Source organism: Mycteria americana, chromosome 11 (assembly GCF_035582795.1).
Source record: "Mycteria americana isolate JAX WOST 10 ecotype Jacksonville Zoo and Gardens chromosome 11, USCA_MyAme_1.0, whole genome shotgun sequence".
Lineage (NCBI taxonomy): Eukaryota > Metazoa > Chordata > Aves > Ciconiiformes > Ciconiidae > Mycteria > Mycteria americana.
This window is the reverse complement of record NC_134375.1, coordinates 1,893,927-1,912,579: the sequence shown is the minus strand read 5'-3', so window position 1 is coordinate 1,912,579 and position 18,653 is coordinate 1,893,927. Positions and strand designations below refer to the sequence as shown.

The 18,653-nt window shown below is 40.4% G+C and overlaps 1 protein-coding gene across 3 annotated transcripts in view; it reads right to left on the bottom strand.

Moving 5' to 3' along the window:
* Nucleotides 1-18,653, bottom strand: part of PHF2 (PHD finger protein 2) — an 86,815-nt gene that overhangs the window by 13,820 nt on the left and 54,342 nt on the right. For all 3 annotated transcript variants that reach the window (XM_075513929.1, XM_075513927.1, XM_075513928.1), the window contains 13 exons: nucleotides 17,784-17,925; nucleotides 14,772-14,958; nucleotides 14,033-14,195; nucleotides 12,486-12,573; nucleotides 11,773-11,879; nucleotides 10,471-10,562; nucleotides 9,068-9,157; nucleotides 7,375-7,746; nucleotides 6,308-6,427; nucleotides 4,965-5,083; nucleotides 4,129-4,307; nucleotides 3,851-3,924; nucleotides 1,919-2,076 (listed from right to left, as the gene is read on the bottom strand). In XM_075513929.1, coding sequence (XP_075370044.1) covers nucleotides 1,919-2,076; nucleotides 3,851-3,924; nucleotides 4,129-4,307; nucleotides 4,965-5,083; nucleotides 6,308-6,427; nucleotides 7,375-7,746; nucleotides 9,068-9,157; nucleotides 10,471-10,562; nucleotides 11,773-11,879; nucleotides 12,486-12,573; nucleotides 14,033-14,195; nucleotides 14,772-14,958; nucleotides 17,784-17,925 — 1,891 coding nt within the window. The remainder of the gene's footprint in view (nucleotides 1-1,918; nucleotides 2,077-3,850; nucleotides 3,925-4,128; nucleotides 4,308-4,964; nucleotides 5,084-6,307; nucleotides 6,428-7,374; nucleotides 7,747-9,067; nucleotides 9,158-10,470; nucleotides 10,563-11,772; nucleotides 11,880-12,485; nucleotides 12,574-14,032; nucleotides 14,196-14,771; nucleotides 14,959-17,783; nucleotides 17,926-18,653) is intronic.

Genomic DNA, 18,653 nt, shown 5'->3' with positions numbered 1-18,653 from the left:
ACCACGAGGCATATCTTTTGGAATTCTCAGTTATGGCTTTTAACTTCCAATCTTTCCCAGGTTTAGATAATATCTTCCTCTCTGAGGGGACCTTCTCACCCACTTTAACAGGTCCTTTCAAATTTGCAAGCTGCACTTTTCCTGGGTCACGCACACCCAACACCCAGCAAGGGCACAGCATGGGTGAGAAGGACAGCACCAGTGTCTCTTTGTCCAGCTTGTTCTTAACTCTCAGACCACTCCTACAGCTATTTCTACTTCCTCCACAGGTTCTGTGGCTTTGTATAACCGAGGCAGACCTAGAGAAAGCAGGGAGGAACAAAATGCTGTTGGGGTAACCCAGCAACCACTGAATGTGGTAGCTGGCTTTACTACTCAAAGCAGATTGGTTTTGCTGCTTTGCACGTATAAAATGGTGCAACACACGCCTTGCTTCCGTGCAACATCTGCTATACGAATCATGAGTAGGATAAATGCTGCTTCAAGCAGCCAGCCTGGAGAACCATCATGTCCTGCCTGCCTGGTGAAGGTGGTTTTCAAATGAAGGCAGAGTGGAGATGGAACTGACTTATTAAAATGCCAAACAAGAATAGCCTTACCGCACATTCCACATCATTTCCACATCACCACCTAGCCTGTCATTCTCACCTTTCAGAGGGTAATTCCTTTGTAATTCCTTTGATAATTCCTTATTTTGAGGCTAGAAACTTGTGCCAGCAATTTACCAACAGCCCACAGCTTCCAAAGGTACCAAGGCTGTGGTTTCTGTGGAGCAGTGGAAAGTGCTTAGGTGAATACCTCTGGTTTTCTACAGACAGGGGACATATCATTCAGTTAAGACTGCAGCAGCAAAGGTTTACTTAATCAGCAGACTACGAGGGCGCACAGGGCATAAGATGTAGCAGTTCATGTCTGCAGTGCCATTCTCTGCATGGAAGACATAAACTCAGTTGACGTTCCCAAAACCCCTTCCTGGGGATTTATTCCTAAGGTTTGAATTAAGCAAGACATTTCCATATGTGAAGAGTCCCAGTAGCTTCTTTTGAAATGACATGCATGCTTCTATTACCTAATTCTCTACCAGTAGTTTAAGATCAGGCTTGGCCTGTAAAGAGTGGAGGTAGTGAAGCTATACGTTTGTTTTGAGATAGGCCCAAACAAAACCCTTGTTCCAGACAGTCCTGAACTGCAGGATTTGAGTCTAGGAACCATATTTTCCAATTTTGCATTTATTTTCACTGCTCATTGCTTGGATTACTAAAAGATCTAGTGCTGTACCTTACTAACCATATTCCAAAACACCCAGTGCCAACTTCAGTGTCCACCTACAGTGGTCCCATATGAAACACAGCCAAGCCCAGGCAAGCACTTCCATTTTAGGTATAGAAGTACCCATGAAAGAGTTTGGGTTTTTCCAAGCCATGTGTTTTGGTGAGGAGAAGAATGATAACCAGGGGTGTGAGGGAGGGTAGACGGTTTCCTAGTTTCTTCTTTCAAACATTCGATGTTCAGGGAACTGCACGGCACCTTACAATGCCTTATGGAAGGAATGCTGGTCATTTAGATTACTTCATTACATTATTACTACATTGAAAAACATTATTCATGCCCTCAAGCTGCATTCACTGAGCTCTGTCTTCCTTTTGAATGATTCATCTATTATAGTATTATTGCTAAAATGGATGTTCAGCATTTACAGATGTGAAATGCCTCTATTTGTTTAAATTATACCACCAAAATCTTTCCCACACACTTTCCCACTTCTCCCTCCAGATCACAGGATAAAGGAAGAATTTCCTCCTGGAGGAAAAGCAGTTACTGAGCTGCAAAATTAATTCTCTCTCACTCACACACACACAGCCATAAAGGAGCAATTTTTGTTTATGGGTAAGAGGAAAAAACATCCCTTGGTGCATACCTGTTGGTGTTATACTCTAAACCTCCAACTTCCTTGCTTGCCTGCAAAAGATCAAGAATTCCTGCTGAACTTCCACTCTCTTTCTTTACTTTGGAATTGCGCCCTGGCTTTGCCTCTGTGTCAATGTGAAGCAAATCTTCATCTGACGAGTCATCGCTCTGCAAAAACAAGGAAAAGGCTCAAAAAAGCGGAAACTCACTGAGTTAGTCAACAAGAACAGCACAATAATTTCTGCAGCCTTCTGCTCCCCCAAAGACACAGGGCTAGCATTTGTGCTTTGCTTTATTAAAGAAAAAAAAAAAACCAGCAAAAGCAGGTACACAGTAAAAATCAGTTTCCTTGCAGCCTGTAGGCATGGTAGGTTTTTCTTTCCCCTTCCAACCCTGGAGAACCAACTTTGAGATCTGATCCTGCACGTGGGATCAAACCACTGTAACAGTGGTGTTTCCAGGTGCTGTGTTGCCTTCTCAGCCCCTGCTCCTGCTCTTGAGGCAATGACCCACGTAGCAAAAGAAGCGCATGGGTGGCCGTATCTCTGTCAGCCCGGATACTCATCAGGGCACAGGTCTGTATCTTGCAAGACTATTAACATAGCCAATTCAGACACAGGGACAGACCCACTTCTGCCACCACTACTGCAAGAGAACAGGAAGATCTGCCAGCGGAATGGGATAGACACATATGAACAGTGGCATCTGAGGCCACTGATGGAAGCTACCTGCATCTAACTATCATTCTGGGGCTGGTATCTCTATGCACTGTAGTCGAGATAATACAACAACTTTTTTCCCCATTCCTGCCCTGCTTTCAGGCCTCTAAAGTCCCAGCCCTTATTGCTTAGACTGCCAATCACTGTTCTCTCCAGGAACTGGCCTTCCCTCCTTAAGCTTCTGCACAGTGAGATACCAGCATGTTTTTCCCTGTTCTCTGTGCACCGGTCTCCAGGCGTCAAGTACTGACTCAGGCAAGGAGGTCTGCACTTGCTCTTGAATATCCCTGAGCCAAACCAGGATGAAAAGGATTCCTTAGTTCTTAGGGCCAAACATTTCAGTCACCTACAGTTCTGTGTTAACAAGCTATTTTGCTTTTTCTGACTTATTCAGATATTATAATATGAATTTGTGTTAACCACAGTTGGGCAAAGCATTTAATTTTAATGTCATTTAATGTCATTTAATTTCCAGCTTTGAGTTTCAATGCTAACACAGAGCAAACTTACACCTGTGCTGTTCAGCTCCCTGAACGTAAGCTATCAACAGGCACATTGACACTGCCTCAAGTTAGGGACACGCTAAAGTATCATGCTGAGTCAAGGGCATTCTAGATGTAAGACCATAATGGGCAGAGGGAGACTCTGCTAAGTGATAGCAAACAAAACCTTTAATTGCTTCGTAATAGGTATTAAGGGCTTCTAGTAATGTGAAACGCCAAATGACATGAGTTCAATTGTATTAGCATTACTCTGAGTTTCATCTGTCAAACATGAACATGGAAATTTAATGACCAGTATTCAAAGCACATGGAAATGGGAGGACAGACACAGGTTGGGAGCACAACTTGGGACAGACCCCAGTGCCTGTCAGCAATGTAACATCAAGCCAGGTACGACAGAAAACTCCTTCTGACCCTTCCCATTCCTTCTTATGGATTGCTCCTGTTCTTCTGTTGTGACAGAACTGTCACGGTCCCCATGCACGCTTCCCATCAGGCCTGATCACGTACAAGCAGTTCAAGCCACAGTACCAAATTATGCTTAGTCCTGGCAATGTCTGAATGCTACCTATTCTGGGCAGACTGTGACTGCAGAATGAAGGAGAGGATGCGACAACAGCCTGGAAGAAGGCTTTGCTACTGCCATTACAGTACTGCCCGACAGACTGTTAGAGACGTACAATGGGTGCTTGCTTGTGATAGGTACAATAATAACCATACCTTGTATGATACCGACTCCACCTTTGGCTTCTTAACAGGAGTGTGCTGCAGACTGTCTTTTTTATCTGATAAAACTGAATTAAAAAAAAAAAGGAAAACAAAGTTATGGTTCTTTTCCCTTCAAAAGATAGCACTCCTAAGCCATAACTTATATTTGACTGACGGTTAAGACATGGCTTGCTTTATTATAAATCACATAGATTTTAAAAGCTAATTTTGGACAATCAACACAGAAGACTTTGTTGTGCAGATACAGACAAAATAGGAAATATTCTTACAGGGCAGTTCTCTTTTTGTAGTGTTTTTCTTCCTTCTGATTGGAAACTCATCAATTTTTAGTTCACCATCATCTGACACATATTCATATTCATCTCGTACAGGTTTTGCTTTATCTTCTTTAAAATTCTGCAGTGACCCAAACACACTAGTATTCAGCTGGGTTTTGACTCCCTTTGAACTGGAAAAAAAAATAAATTACAAACCAGTAACAATACTCTGATTGGAAAACATTTTGCGAATTGACAGAGAAGAAGAGAAGGAGTATCTTTATGTAGAAATCTCAGTCAACTTGAATAGTTTCAGAATTCAATTCAAATCATTTTACAAACACATTTCTGTACCTACAATTTATATCTCAAAATATGATGCTGACGAGAGTAGCCTTGGCTGGCTTTAAATAAGCACTATATTATTTAAAGCTGTCTCAGGGTATATCATGATATGTACAATGCACACGCAGCATGGAATTTTGGTATGCAGAGTTCACTTAACAGTTTCTTAAAAATGTACCCTGAGTAGGATCTGCACACAAACCACTTAATATAACTCAACTAGTAAGAGCCTGAAGTGCCAAAACATGAGACTGCCTGAATACTGAAGATGCTATTCTCAAGCAAACTACCAGCCTCAAAGATAGGTCATTGCTGTTATGGCCAGCTATGCTGGGTTCTAGCTAAAATCAAGTTCTAGAGTGAAGAACTTTTTGCGTAAGTGTATTTTCTACATTGACCAGAAAGGCAGATTTTCACCTTCTTGTATAAAAAAACATAAATGATGACAAGACTGTTTAATCTGCTTTTTTAAATTGATGTTTATTGTCATGTTTTTTACTTACCCAAGCAACTTCTTATTAGAGAAAGAGAATGTAAATTTGTTGTCCTTATTTCCTGATAAAGGTGTCTTTTCCGATTTGTGTTCCTCTTCCATTTTTAGAAGTGAATCAGGTTTACTGTTCTGAAAGGCAAAAGACCCAAAACAAAACAATAAAATTAGTTGAATGAGTTGTTGCTATTTCAGATTCCTAGGTAACCTCAGAGAATCCATTGATCTATATGCAGAGAAAAATATGTTCCCCCAAATGTGGTAAGTAATAGCGGATTATACTTTTCCTTAGACTACATGGGTTTTAGTGCAGAGACTTGTCCCCATTCAAGAAGCACTTCAGCACCAGTTTAAGCAATGCCTGCCACAAACACGATGCCAAATTTAAATATTGGTCTCTTAAATTGGTACAGACTGATGTAAAATACTAACCACACGTTTCATGAATCAGAGCACAGGCTAAGCACGCTGCTCATCAGTGTCGTGCCTGTGTGGCTAAGGACAGAGTCTAGCACAGTGCCTGTAACTTCGCAAATACAACTGCATTTTATTCTCAGAAGAGTTTGAATTATGAATTTAATCATTTACTATCAAAGTCATTCAGTGCAAAGGAAGCCTTTCCTTATTTTTTAAGCATTGCCTTCATACTTTCCTAAGCTGTACTGGCTGCGGAATTAATTGGTACATATTGATCTAATCACATTAACTGTGACTTTTTTTAACACAAAAAATTTAGAGGTCTCTAATGTTAATGATTCATGACTCTTAGTAGTTTCCCCACGTGAAAAAGGATGTACTTCTGTTTTGTTTTGGGGAATCTGTTTGCACCTTTCTCATTAGAAGTTCACAAAGCAGGCAAAATTCAGACAGCTAGTTCTGTGAGAACACCTAGCGTCACCTTGTTTTAAATGGTACCTGGAGAAAAAATGTATTATTCCACGAATGAATTTTACTCACCCTACATTAGCCCTCCAGGAAGGCAAGCTTTTAATTCACATGGCATAATTCATATTTCATTAACTCTACTTTTATGCCATCATTAGTTATTGATTTCTCTGAAACTACTCCAGACTTGAACTAGTACGACTGTGTTAAAGTAAGAATCACAAATGAGATCAGCACTGAAAAATCTCACTATTAACAGTGTTCCCACTGGCTTCAACAAGGATGAAGATGGACTCTGCCCCGCCTCCTTTATCAGTGATTACTTGATTATTTTCTGCTCAAAATTTTTTCTTTGGGAACTGAAAATTGGTGCCTCGTACTCTCTGCTTAGGCAGACCTATGAACATTTCTCCACCCTTGACTTATCACTATGTGGCAGAATCAGCAGCAGAATTTAACAGGAGACATTACCTTATATTTCCATTTGGCTTCTGTTTTGCTTTTATTTTGCTCTCGAACTTCAAATTTCTCCACCTCATTCTGCTTACTAGCAGTTTCCTTATTGGGAACACTTAAAACATTCTTTGCAGCCTGGGGAAAAAGTCGGCATGTACTCTTAATGAGGATGGAGTGCTGGCATGTTACAGAAACACATTTTTTATCTGGAATATAACATGATACATTTTTGAAAACTCCTCTTCTGAATCATTCTTTTTGAACCCAAATATGAGATTCAATCAAATATTGCTGCTTGGGAGAATGCAAAAGACTAGCTGCATTTCTCCTTGATATACCAACATACAAGATTACTGTAAAAACATAGTAATCTCCCTGCCTACTGCTCTGCGGACAGGTTTCACAAACTGCATACAAACTACTAGGAAATTCAGAAGCATTTTAGAAGAGACTTATGGATATTTCTTAACAAACAATGTACAATACATTACTCTGTCAGTGCCTCAATGAAATCCTGGCCCCTACTGAAGTCAGCAGCAAAACTCACGTTGAATTAAAGGACATCAAAATGAAACTCGTCCTACATGGGCAAAAATGGAAGCAAACTATTGTTTTATCTTCATTCACTCATTCTAGAGCAAAATCTCATGCAAATTAGATGCTTTAGAAATGAGTTCCTTCATCTTTGATAACCAATTATGGAAATGCACACAAGAGTGCTAGTAACACTTGAAATAAGAATGTAATAGTTCAAGGGGCAAAAAAAAAGCCATTAAAAATGTCTTTTAATTTTCATCTCGCTTCAGTTTGGGCAGGGAACTGGCAGTAGTTTGCCAGACTCGGCTTGAATCAATAGGTTTCTTGGAAGGTCCATATCAAATGAATAACCAAGCAAACAGTCAAATCAAATCAAACAGTCAGGTTAAAAGAGGGCAATAAGCTAGCATTTACAAAACTTTCATTTACTGCAGTGGAGACAGGGTTTTACACTGTGTTGTTTAAATTATGTTTTCATGAGACCTAAGGAGTGATTTTACCTCTGTTATGGCGAGAGAACAGGGAGAGGTTAAAATATGACCCACCTTCCCCTTCTTTGGCGTCTCGATCTTTGTCAAAGCCTCCTTTGTGTGTGCCTCCAGCAAGTCAAGATTTGGGATGGCTGGCGGTGGACTCTCTTTTGCCTTCTTTCCCTTCTTTTTTCCTTCTCCCTTAACTTTTGGTGTTTTGGGAGGCTTAGGGGGTTTGGGGGGCTTGGGAGGTTTGGGGGGCTTGGATGGCTTGAGTTGTTTGGGGGTTTTCACAGTTTTGGGAGTCTTTTTTTTAGGGAGCTTTTCTACAGGTGGGGGCGGAGGCGTCACTTGGACGGGTGATGGTGCCTCCTCCTTCTCCACAGGACAGATCTCCTCGGCATTTGTGTTGGCACTCGTGTCTGCTTTGCTGGCTTTCGAAGCATTCTGTAGTTTAGCACAAAATGGGAAGGCATTCAGACCCACCTATCTCACATTAGATATTCCCCTGCACCCTCCCTTCCTTGGGGAAACAAACTCCAAAGATCCCCCCCTTCAATAAAGGAGTAACTGCATTCACAGGTCAGGCTGGCCAGGGAATGAAGACCACATCACATGCCACAGTAACGCTCTGCTCACCACTAATGCCCGCCCCCACGTTGCTCAAGCACAAGTTTGGCCTGGAGAAACTCCAGTGGCTTCGTAAGGAATGTAAACTCTCACCAGGTGATATCACCAGGTAGGACTGTTAAATGGAATGCCCATACAAACAAATGTATAAAATGAATGGTCGTTTGTTTAAAATGCTAATCAGCTTGAGCACAAACCATTTCCATTTAATTCAGATGTGATAAATGTAGCAGAATCACGTTTCATGCCTCCAGGAAAAATAAGCAGTAAAATAGCTGCCCAATTAAAATTAACACTGTCTGACTAATTAAAAAGAAATTATTTTCTGCTTAACTGGCCTTTCTGACAATCAGAAAACTTATATACTACATCAAAGAGGATAAAAGGACAGGATAGATTTCAATTTAGAGGTCTTTGGATATAGTTAGAAAAGGGGTGGAATGTAACACAATGTCTTCTTAAAAGAACTGAACTCGCTATTGTCACCTTGCACTGTCACACATCTCCACTAAGTGGAATATGATAACCAGATTTAATGGATGATACCTCCATGCAACCTCCTTTTTTTGTTTTTTTCTGGGTTGGTTTTTGTGTGTGTGTGTGTGTGGTATAATTATTATCGCATTTGCTATAGTAACTCTGCCTAGAAGCCAGCCAAGAGCAAGCCTTCCTATTGGGACAATGCAGAGAAGAATAGTCCCAAGCTCAGACAACGTCATAGACAATACCGATGAACATAAGGAAAAGGAGATACTACATAGTGAGCATGATCACGGGGATGCCAACAGTGTTCTTTGAGTTCTATCACATTTTTGGGTAGGGAGCAGCTGAAGTGAAAGAGAAAATAAGGATGGAGAGGGGAGTGTGGCCAGTCCAGCTAGGAGAAGGTGGAGGAGGAAGGACATAGGATAGGCAGACACAGCGTAAAGCCGAGGAGAAAGCAAACAGGAGCCCAGAACATGTGGCGAGTCAGCCACAGACAAGAGCCCTGAGCAGTCCCCCTACTGTGAAACCTCACATGAATTCTTTTAATGAAGAGAGTGGGGAAAAAAGATTCATTTATTTCAAGTCATCCATTTTATAGCCTAGATTATTAAAAAACCCACAATATAGTTAATATTATGAAAAGAGCACAAACCTCACTTAATCTTATTTCTTTGGCAAGGTCCTTGATAAGTTGTGCTGGTTTGAAGTTTTCTGGTAGTTCATCTTCATGCTCTGCTAAAGCCTAAAACAGAACAAAGCCAGACTGCTGTTTCTGTGCATGTTTTTTTGCAAAAATATAAACCAAACCTCATTAAGTGACACATCAATATTTTTCCTATGTACTGAAATCAATACCGACTGCATCAGTAGTCCAAATAAGGAAAAAATATACTTTCTTCCCCTTCTGGATGTTATTGTAAATAGTTGTCCTGAGAGAACAACAAAGTCAATAGTCTTCTTCAGATATTATTGCATTTTCACAACTGTAACATCACTTTGCTCACTCCCTTATATGAGATTCTGTGAGAAATTCGTTTTCTACATCTACAAGGAGAGATCGCCTTAGGCTGGTGTCTTCAATGAGTATAATAAGCATATACCTTGTCAGCAGAGTGGTTTGGGAGCTCCCTGACAGGACTAAGAACATTTGCATTCATATGTCATGTTATAATATTCAAAGTTCAACTTTACCTAAATGCCAACACAGTCTCACTTCCTTTGACTCGCTACTTCTCATCTGCATGGCAAGTGGAAAAATAAACAGGGTGACATAGAGAAGAGAGCTTCCACACCAGTCAGTCCTTCTACAGGAAACCAGGGAGCAATTCTGAATTCAGTCTCAAGCACCAGCTTTTTGCAGCAGGGAGCAGCCAAGTCCCAGACTACGTTTAAATCTGGGACAGCCACCTAACTGACCTAACTGTGTATGCAACATTGTGTACTCAGCTGCTCATCCCTTCTTAAAATGTCTGAAAATCCTAAAGCTACTAGTTCCCCTGTTAATGTTTTATGATTGAATGGCCTGTCTCCTGCAGCTAATTCCCCAAAACTTTAGGAGCAACACAGGCAAGAATAACACTTCTGAAATGACTGCAGGAGGAAATTCAGGCTGCAAATCCCTTTAAGCCTTCTCTCCAACCAGTATATATTTCCTGGCTCAATTAATGTGTTGATTTGCAGGAACTGGGCACCTTGTGCACACAAAAATGCAGGCGTTGTTCTAGGCCTTGCTTGCATAGACAACCTCTGCTTAATTGATTTGCCACATGAAAATGGTCAGAGTCAGGGAGAACATTCATTCGGTACCCTTTTGGCTGTGTGCAGAATTGACTTTTTTAAAACTCTGGTGGTACCTTTTTTCCTGCTGACTCCTCGTGTGGCACTATGAAATCCCAGCTATTGCCCTCCTTCCCCATTTTCCCAGTCCCTTCTCTTTGGGATTTTAGAATTAGCTGTTTTGCTACGGAGATATTATTTGCTCTACCACTTTCTCTCTGTTCCAATGAGTGACAAACCTGAGGAATACACAATATTAAAACAGGCTGCTTCTCCTACCTGTTTTTTAGTCCATGACCTGAAAGCACCATTGAGGATTTTTGCTCCTTGGAGTAAATGAGCAGGAGGTTGTTGCCCAGCTTTATGCAAACCTAAGTAGAGGAAAAAAACAATGCCATTCAAACACTGATAGCTAAAATTTTTTTACATAAAGTCTTTAACTTGAAAAAGTTTAACTGTGAAAGTTAACTCTTTGAAAGTTGGTCACTACAAATGAACTCCTACTATAACTTGATGGTAATAGGGAGTATATTTACTGTGTCATAAATCCAACTCAGCCTTCCTACACTGTGCTCCTGTAAGTTATGTCTACACTGGCAATCCTTCCGGTTCCTTTCTTGGTTCCATACTCAAGCTAGCTTCCATGTTCATACACCCTAGGCTGTGGGAATAAAAAGGTACCGTCAGTGGTTCTTTTATTCTGACTGAAAAAGCAAGTACCGGTATGTGGAAACAAAGGTTATACTGGGCAAAGCATTTCACTTCTGCATGAGTACAAGCTTGCCTAAACTTCTCCCCTCATTCCAGTTTTTGTTCAGAGTTGGTCACAAGGGGACCCCCTTCCAGGCGACACTCAGAGGGACCCCTCACCTTGCTTATTAATTAGACACATTTTTCTCATTATAAAAGGATCTGGTGGGTGTCTCTAGACACATTCTGTAATAAGAGAAATAGAGGCAAAGAGCAAAGTGAGACCAAATCTGTAAAGAACATACATGCATGATTGTTTGGATCAACTCTGAAGGAATCTGATTGGGAAGATTTTGAATTTTACAGAAAACTTTGCTTTAATTCTCAGTGCTCCTGCTGGCCACATCTCTGATGCTCCTGTGGCCCCATGTATATGTAACCTGCCCAGGTATTTCAACCAGGATCAGCAGAATGATGGGAGAAGGAAGTGCTACTCTATGCCTTGGGCTGACAGAGCGTGTAGTCATTAGGTTAAAACAGAGAATGAATCCAGACTTGACAGGCAACTAAAAACTAAAAAAAAACAGTTACAACAGTATTTGCCTCTGAGGCAACTTAAATACATTTTATAAAGAAGACAAAACCTTCCCTTAGGCATAGGCAAGAGGGACAGTTAAGGTCCTTCTAGAGTGAGATGGCAGGATATTAAGGGGAGAGCTGGACCAGACCGGCATGTTCTGCTCGTATGTTAAAAGTAGTTTTCAAATACTAACAAGACTGATTTTGGCCACCCGTCCATCTTCTGCGTGACACATCAGCAGAAATTAAGAGTAACTATTTTCAGGCCCCCAAAGCTAAGCAATTAAGGCAGGCAAAGAAATGCAGTTTTACCTTTGAATGTCTCTAGTAGATGCTTTCCCATATACCAACATGCAGTTTCAAAGTTTGGAAACTGGGTCAGACTGACAATTTTCAATCGTCTTTCTACTTCATATGCCCTGCAATACAAAGCCGCATGAACTTAAAGCATAACAGGTCACAAGTATGTCACACAGTGACAAACACTGCTCATAAATGCCCAAGGTTCATTTTGCAGTGCTTCATATCTTTGTGCTGTTACCACATATTCTGGCATCAGACCAAAAGCAAAACATAAAAATAACACTAGTAAGACACTGTGCAATACAGATGTAAGATAGTTTTATCGCATTATTTGTCCAGCATCAGTAAAGAACTACTTGTATTGTCTTACACTGGGCAAAGAACCCAGTTGAGCAGGTGAGGGCTTATCCAGAAGGCGAATGGCATGTTCTAGGGTAAAACTCCTGACAGTTTTTAACAGCTCTTCCTTCAGGACTTGGCCACATCAATCCAAGCACCTCACATATCCTTCCATGCGCTATATAATAGGTGTAAAGACAGCTTGGAATAACTCAGCACGGGAGAACACGGTCGAAGGGGACAAACGTGGGTACACTTTCCCAAATTGCCCAATAGAGCTACATCAACGTTACTGCAAAGGTAGGCTAATTAATAGGAGAGAGGATGGCCAATTTGTTAAAAACTGAGCCTCTACCTAACTTTAGACTTTAAAGAAAGATTACCTCATCTGCATTTCAACACTTAGACTGTGTAGAAAATGTCCTGCAAAGGCCAGGCAGTCTACAGGTGTTAGAGTTGCATAAATCCAACCTAAAAAAGAAAGAGTCCTGAGGATAAAACTGGAATCACAGTAACAAAGACTTTATTCACAACATGATGTTTATACTTCACTTAGATACTTCCTAGGTACCAGTACAGCTCTTCAGTCCAAGTCAGCACCAGAACTGCATATGCTTTAAACAAAGTTGCATCTGGCCCCTTGTTTGTTTTGCAGGATAAAGGCCCAGCCCAGGAAGGTGCTACACACCTTTGACTCCCAGTCCCAGGACTACTTTCAACGGTGGCAGACAGTGAAAGCGGCCATACTGCTCACACTGACAGTACTTTCTTGTTACTGTGAAAAGCAGCAGCAGCTACATAATGGTAGCTGCTTTCACATCACCGTAAAGCTCTGTGACAGCTCCTGACACTGACTTTATTGTAGTGCCAGGAACAGGTGTTTTCCAAACACTTATTTTCATACAAAAATCTACTTAAATTAGTGAATCTCTATAAAGTGCTCGGTGTTTATTCCACCATCTGCTCCACATATGGTCACGAGAGAAACACCTATTTTCCACTTTTTACAGTCAAAGTAAAATTCAAGTGTGTAAACATTCTGTGCGAGAATATACTCACACACAGAAAAATGGCACTACTGGATGCTGCCTCCAAAACACCAGTACCACTGCTGTTACTGGCTCACATCGCCTGGAAGCCGCGACTCAGATTATGGATCGAGTGGGCAGTGCATTGTTTAAAGGCACATAGAGGGAGAGAAGACCCCTGTCCCAAAGAGACTACAGTTTCAACAGGTAACAGGGAGTGCTAGAAACAGCAATGCAAATGAGGAAATAATTGTTCATGGTGAGAGGAAGGTGAGGGACAGGGGCAGGAGCAGAACTGTGTTCATTTAAAATTCTGCACTATCTGCTGATCAACTCCCTATCCTTATGAAGATCCTCCCAGGAACTGAGAAAAAAGAAATCCACCATCCCTAACCTGCAATGAAAGCCCGAGTCTATCAAGTAACCCATAAAAATCTGTGACACCCAGGCCTTCAGCCTCATGTGAAGCCACAAATGCACACTCACACTCGTGCAGGCACCTATAGTTCCTCAGGGTCACAGAGAATCAACGACCGTGAAAAGGATTTTGTGGGGAGTCATGGTCAGCAAGTAAATCAATGTGAATTCTCTGTTAGATGGCAAAAAGCACCTATGTCATGGTTGGTTATAGAGAGAGAACTCATGAGTTACTGCAACCCAGCCAGACCAAGAGTGGAACGCTCTACCTACTAGTATTTTTAAAAGGGTGCTAAAATATTGGTAGAAAGCAGTAAAAGTTCGGATTATTTTTTCGTAAGCATATGAAATTATACTTCTACTGAGAATCAGACTTCATACTTTGTCAGAGAAAGTGGGCAAATCACATCCCTCTGGCATTTTGGACATGCTATTTTAGCAGCTCTAAAATGAGCAGGAAACCTCACCTGCAACAGCCTGCTCACCTGATGGAATGAAGAGTGTCTGTCCTTGTTTAACTGTGCATTTGTAACATTTATCTACTTGGTCTGCAAAAAACATCTCACTGTGGTTTGCTGCCGATTGCCAACGTTCATAGAGAGAAATATTTGCAGGGGCTGGTTTGATGAGATAAAATATCTTTTCTCCCTGAATTAGAAAATATAAAATTAGCAAGAAGCAGCCAAACCAGGCACTGCTGCACTGGCACAGATTCATGCACACACATGCACGCACACAAATATTTATCTAAAGAAATATATAGCATTACGTATTTTAACACTATTGAAATAAAATTTACTCGTCAACTTTGTACAGAATGGCTGAAATGATTAAATCACTGACCACATTTGCTCAGATTTGTGGTACTGACGTTGCAAAAAGTTTACAGTGTCAGATTCCATTATCCTGCAAAAGCAGGACATAGTATCTTTCAGGTCTTGGGTGACATACGTGCAGAAGGCACTAAACAAATATTAAAATCCAAATACAGTGAAAACAGACAGACAACTTCCACACTCCAAGTGCCTTCCTCGCCCAGCAGACCCTGGCACTGCTGAGAGCGTACCCACTTACAGCAGTTAAGGTTCTGCATATTTCTTACGGATACAACAGGACTGTGAGGAAAAAAACCCGAGACCTGAATTTCTGAGAGAATTTTAGGATGGTCTTTGCATGTAAAATTTAGTTTGTTACTAGATACACCACAAAAACATGACCCCTCACCTTCAGCACATGGTACCATGCAGAAGCTCCTCCCGAATCTATGTGGAAGTCCGTGTAGCTGTCCTTCACACAGATCAGGCAGTACTTGGTAACTTTTGGTTTAGCCAGAAGAGCATCATCAGGCCAATAGTTTTCCACCCAGGACAACTTCTTAACTATATCTGGAGGCTCTACAAAACTGGACATCCTTTGCAGAGAGAATTGAAAACAAACATGCATCTTTTTAAAAAAGAGCACGAGGACCCCGATACCACAAAAAGCAGGGTGCGACTCTAATACTTGCATGGCAAGCTGAAGCAGCTCCTTACGTGTCAGTGGCACTGCTCTTCATTCAGAAAAATTGTGAAAACTGTTTACAGACAGAGATTTAAGGCTTTTTAAGTATGATGACTTAGCAACGATCCTTTGACTTCTTTCAGGAGCAGTATTTATGATCACGTATATGTTGTTTGTATTTTTCCAGTCCCTGCCTCTTACTACGTAGGCTCAGTTATCAATAGCGCTGTTACCACAGCCACTTTTCCAGCCCCCTTCAGAAGAGAAAGTGAAATGTGTGCTCTCTTACATAAATGGTCCGGCAAATCTTAAAAATTTACATGTTAAGCTTAGTATTAAAAATCCTCATAACAATAACACTAATACTTAAGGACTAAATAAGTCTTGATCTGGTGCTGAAAATCACAGTGATCTTTTTATTTAGACTGACTAAATTACATTAAAAGCTTAGAAGAAGGAAAAAGTCTAATTTGGGTTGATAATGTGAATATATTTCAAATAAAACATATATAATATTTATATAACTTATACAAATGAATATATTTACATTAAGCATATATTCATATTGTATATCTTTATATAATTGATATATTATGTTTCTATTAAATATATAATCTATACTATAAATCACAGCTAAGATGATGTAGTGGCATGATAAACGGGTATTAAAAGTGTCTCATCCCAGAATGTGCTAAATTTTATATTTAAATAGTCCAAAATTTGGACTAATATTTGCAGGGGGTGGAGGTTCACTGTTGGACACTCTAAAATATCACATCAGTAAGAGTATCTGCACTTCAAACTAAAATTAAATGCTCCCATGTGTCATTTATGCTCACTGTCAAACACTGATAACAATAGCTCCATTTAAAATGGCAGGGAAAGATGGAGCAGTGCATTCAATTAAAGTGTCACTGTCTATGTTAAGAAATAAAATATTTGCTAGTTAATGTCTAAATTAGCAGCATATGAGTGACAGCTCCAGCAGTCCTTCAGAACAAAAGACCTCCCGTTATTCTGGGATAATGGCAGAAAGCTAAAAAAATCTCAGCTGAAGATACTGGTAATCTTTGAAGCCTGTAATTACTAGAGATGCTTTCTGCAGAAATGGGTGTGCACTACTAAAACACTAACTACAGGGCTAAAGGTAATGGCTTTAAAAAAAATGAGCTTGTAATTATTCAGCAGCCTTCTTTTTTAAGGCTACTTTAAGTCTTCTTGCTAAAATAGAATGCTCCCCAAAACAACCATTCTTTATTTTTATGTTGACACTCATCATCTTCTGTGTAGCGTTTGTATATAAAGGAATCTTTTCCTTCTCCGACACTTCTCTTCTAGAAGTACTAGTTACCCAGAAGGACTACGAGAACTGTAAAAATGATCTGCACAGTTGCATGAAGTTCAATACATTATAGATGCATCTGCCTACTTCTGGAATAAAAGCACAGCTCAGGTGATGAATACAGCTATATAAAGCACAAAGCAATAACTTGAACTCTTAGGCGTTTACATCAGCTAATTATCCTATACATAAAACATGTAATATAAACTATGAGGAGAATAGTAGGCTTCCTGTCACTTGAGGATTGGTGATATTCACATAGCCAGCACCATTACCTCTGGCCCACCGCATCACTAAAGCACCTCAGCCTCAAATTCAGAGCTAATCTGCACCATCACCCCCCCAACTTTCTGTCAAGAAGTCAGCATCACTCTAGTTCTGAACTGCTGTCACACAGATTACAGGTTAACTCGCAAAAGCACTGGAACTAAAACTGTAATGCATGGTATAGGATTACAAAATTATAATAATTTCCAACTTACTCTTATTCAAGGACATCCAGTGACATGTTACGCTATACCTAGAGCCAGACCTCATCTATTTACTTGCTCTCCACTACTTTAAATGGAAGATTTCAGTAAGCAATTCACGATGTGCTCAGACCAGCACTATACAAGTAGGATGCTCACTGCTGTACAACGCACTTTAAAAAGGAATGCTCCAAGGAGATCACCATGTTTCAAGATCACCTTAAGCTGGCAGAAGGGCTGTCGTTGCCTTATATCCGTCAGGATTCCCATCTCGCCAGAAAAATAACACAGAACATTAAAAAATAAGACCCCTTATGTCCATGTTCTCCCACAAACCCACATACAGTTTTATCGTATCTCTGTGGTCATCTCTGTCCTGCTTTCTCTGGTCTTACCAGTATTTGTCAAGCTGTATTGAAGTACCTAAGATCATACGAGGAACATACTATGTTGTCATTCACTACCAGGACAGGGCAGAGAATTCGCTCCTGGAGCATCAAGTTACGTTCTAGTTATAAATCACCAGTATCTAGTTGCAATGAATTAACTGTACCTATACTACTAGAGTTAAAATAAAACTGAAAGGTGCCAAAGGGTTCTGTTCTGATATGTGAATGCTGATGGCACATGAATGCTGATGACATGCAGGTGTGAATTACCATGACAAATGCTGGCCCATTTACTCCACTGTGTACCATTCTCCTCATATAACAAATAGCACTTTCATTTCCATGCTTTGCCTGAACTGGCTGCATATGGACGATGCAGTGGAGAGTCAGAGCAACAAGAAGCCACTACCCCATGGTTAAAGCAGTACCTCCTAAAGAGGGAACCGGCGGAGAAGGCAGAGGCTGTTCAGACTCCCCCAGCCAAACCCCGCCATGTATCCCAGACAGTGCGCGGTGCAGCAGGCTGGACTCTTACCTTGTGTCCGAGAACTCCAAGTTGGTCACATTGAGGACCCTTTTCCTGTTTGTACTGTAGTAGTAATCCACAAATTCCTTAAGCTTCATCTTGCAGTCTTTCTGTTTGGTGACATCAGTGACATCAACACTCCTCTCTGGTCCTAAAAATTAATTCAATGAAAAAGAGAGACTGAAGGGCAGCCTGACTTGCCCCATTTTGTGTGCTTAGGGGTGAGTTAACAGTTCGAGAAACATCTCAATCTTTTGATTTTCTGATCTTCTTAGCCTTTGTATCTTCCCTGTTGTTTATGCATGTATACACATATACATATACATATAAAAGACATGTATATACATAAAATGCATATGCATAAAACGCTGCTTTTGTATTCATGCCCCTGACATAATTATTGCTGTAGTTTTTATCTTTAAAGGATTAATGTTATTTTGAATCTATTAATTTCATTACAGATTTTATTTGCATGGTGAAAATTATATGCAAATACCTGAATATCCACAGATTAAGCCCTACCCACCACGCTGTACAAGTCTCGTGATTGTAGACAGTGTAATACTGTAGAGGATATCTTGTCAAACTGATTTTCCAGAACTGTAAGTTCTCTTACGCTCTATTTTAAATTTTTGCTTACGAAATCTATAATCGAGGAGGAGTTTTGCAGGAAAATTCCTAATTTTTAACACGGTATTTCAGGTGTGCCACAAAAAAATTGACTTTTTGTCATTTTACCCAAAATTACACCTACCAAAAATCCATCCCCTCTGTATTAGAGTACAGAGAATAAGCTGCTAGTACTTAGACATTTCCTCTGACAGACCTTGTTGGATACAAATCTCCAGTATTAATACTAACAGTATTAGTCCATTAGTG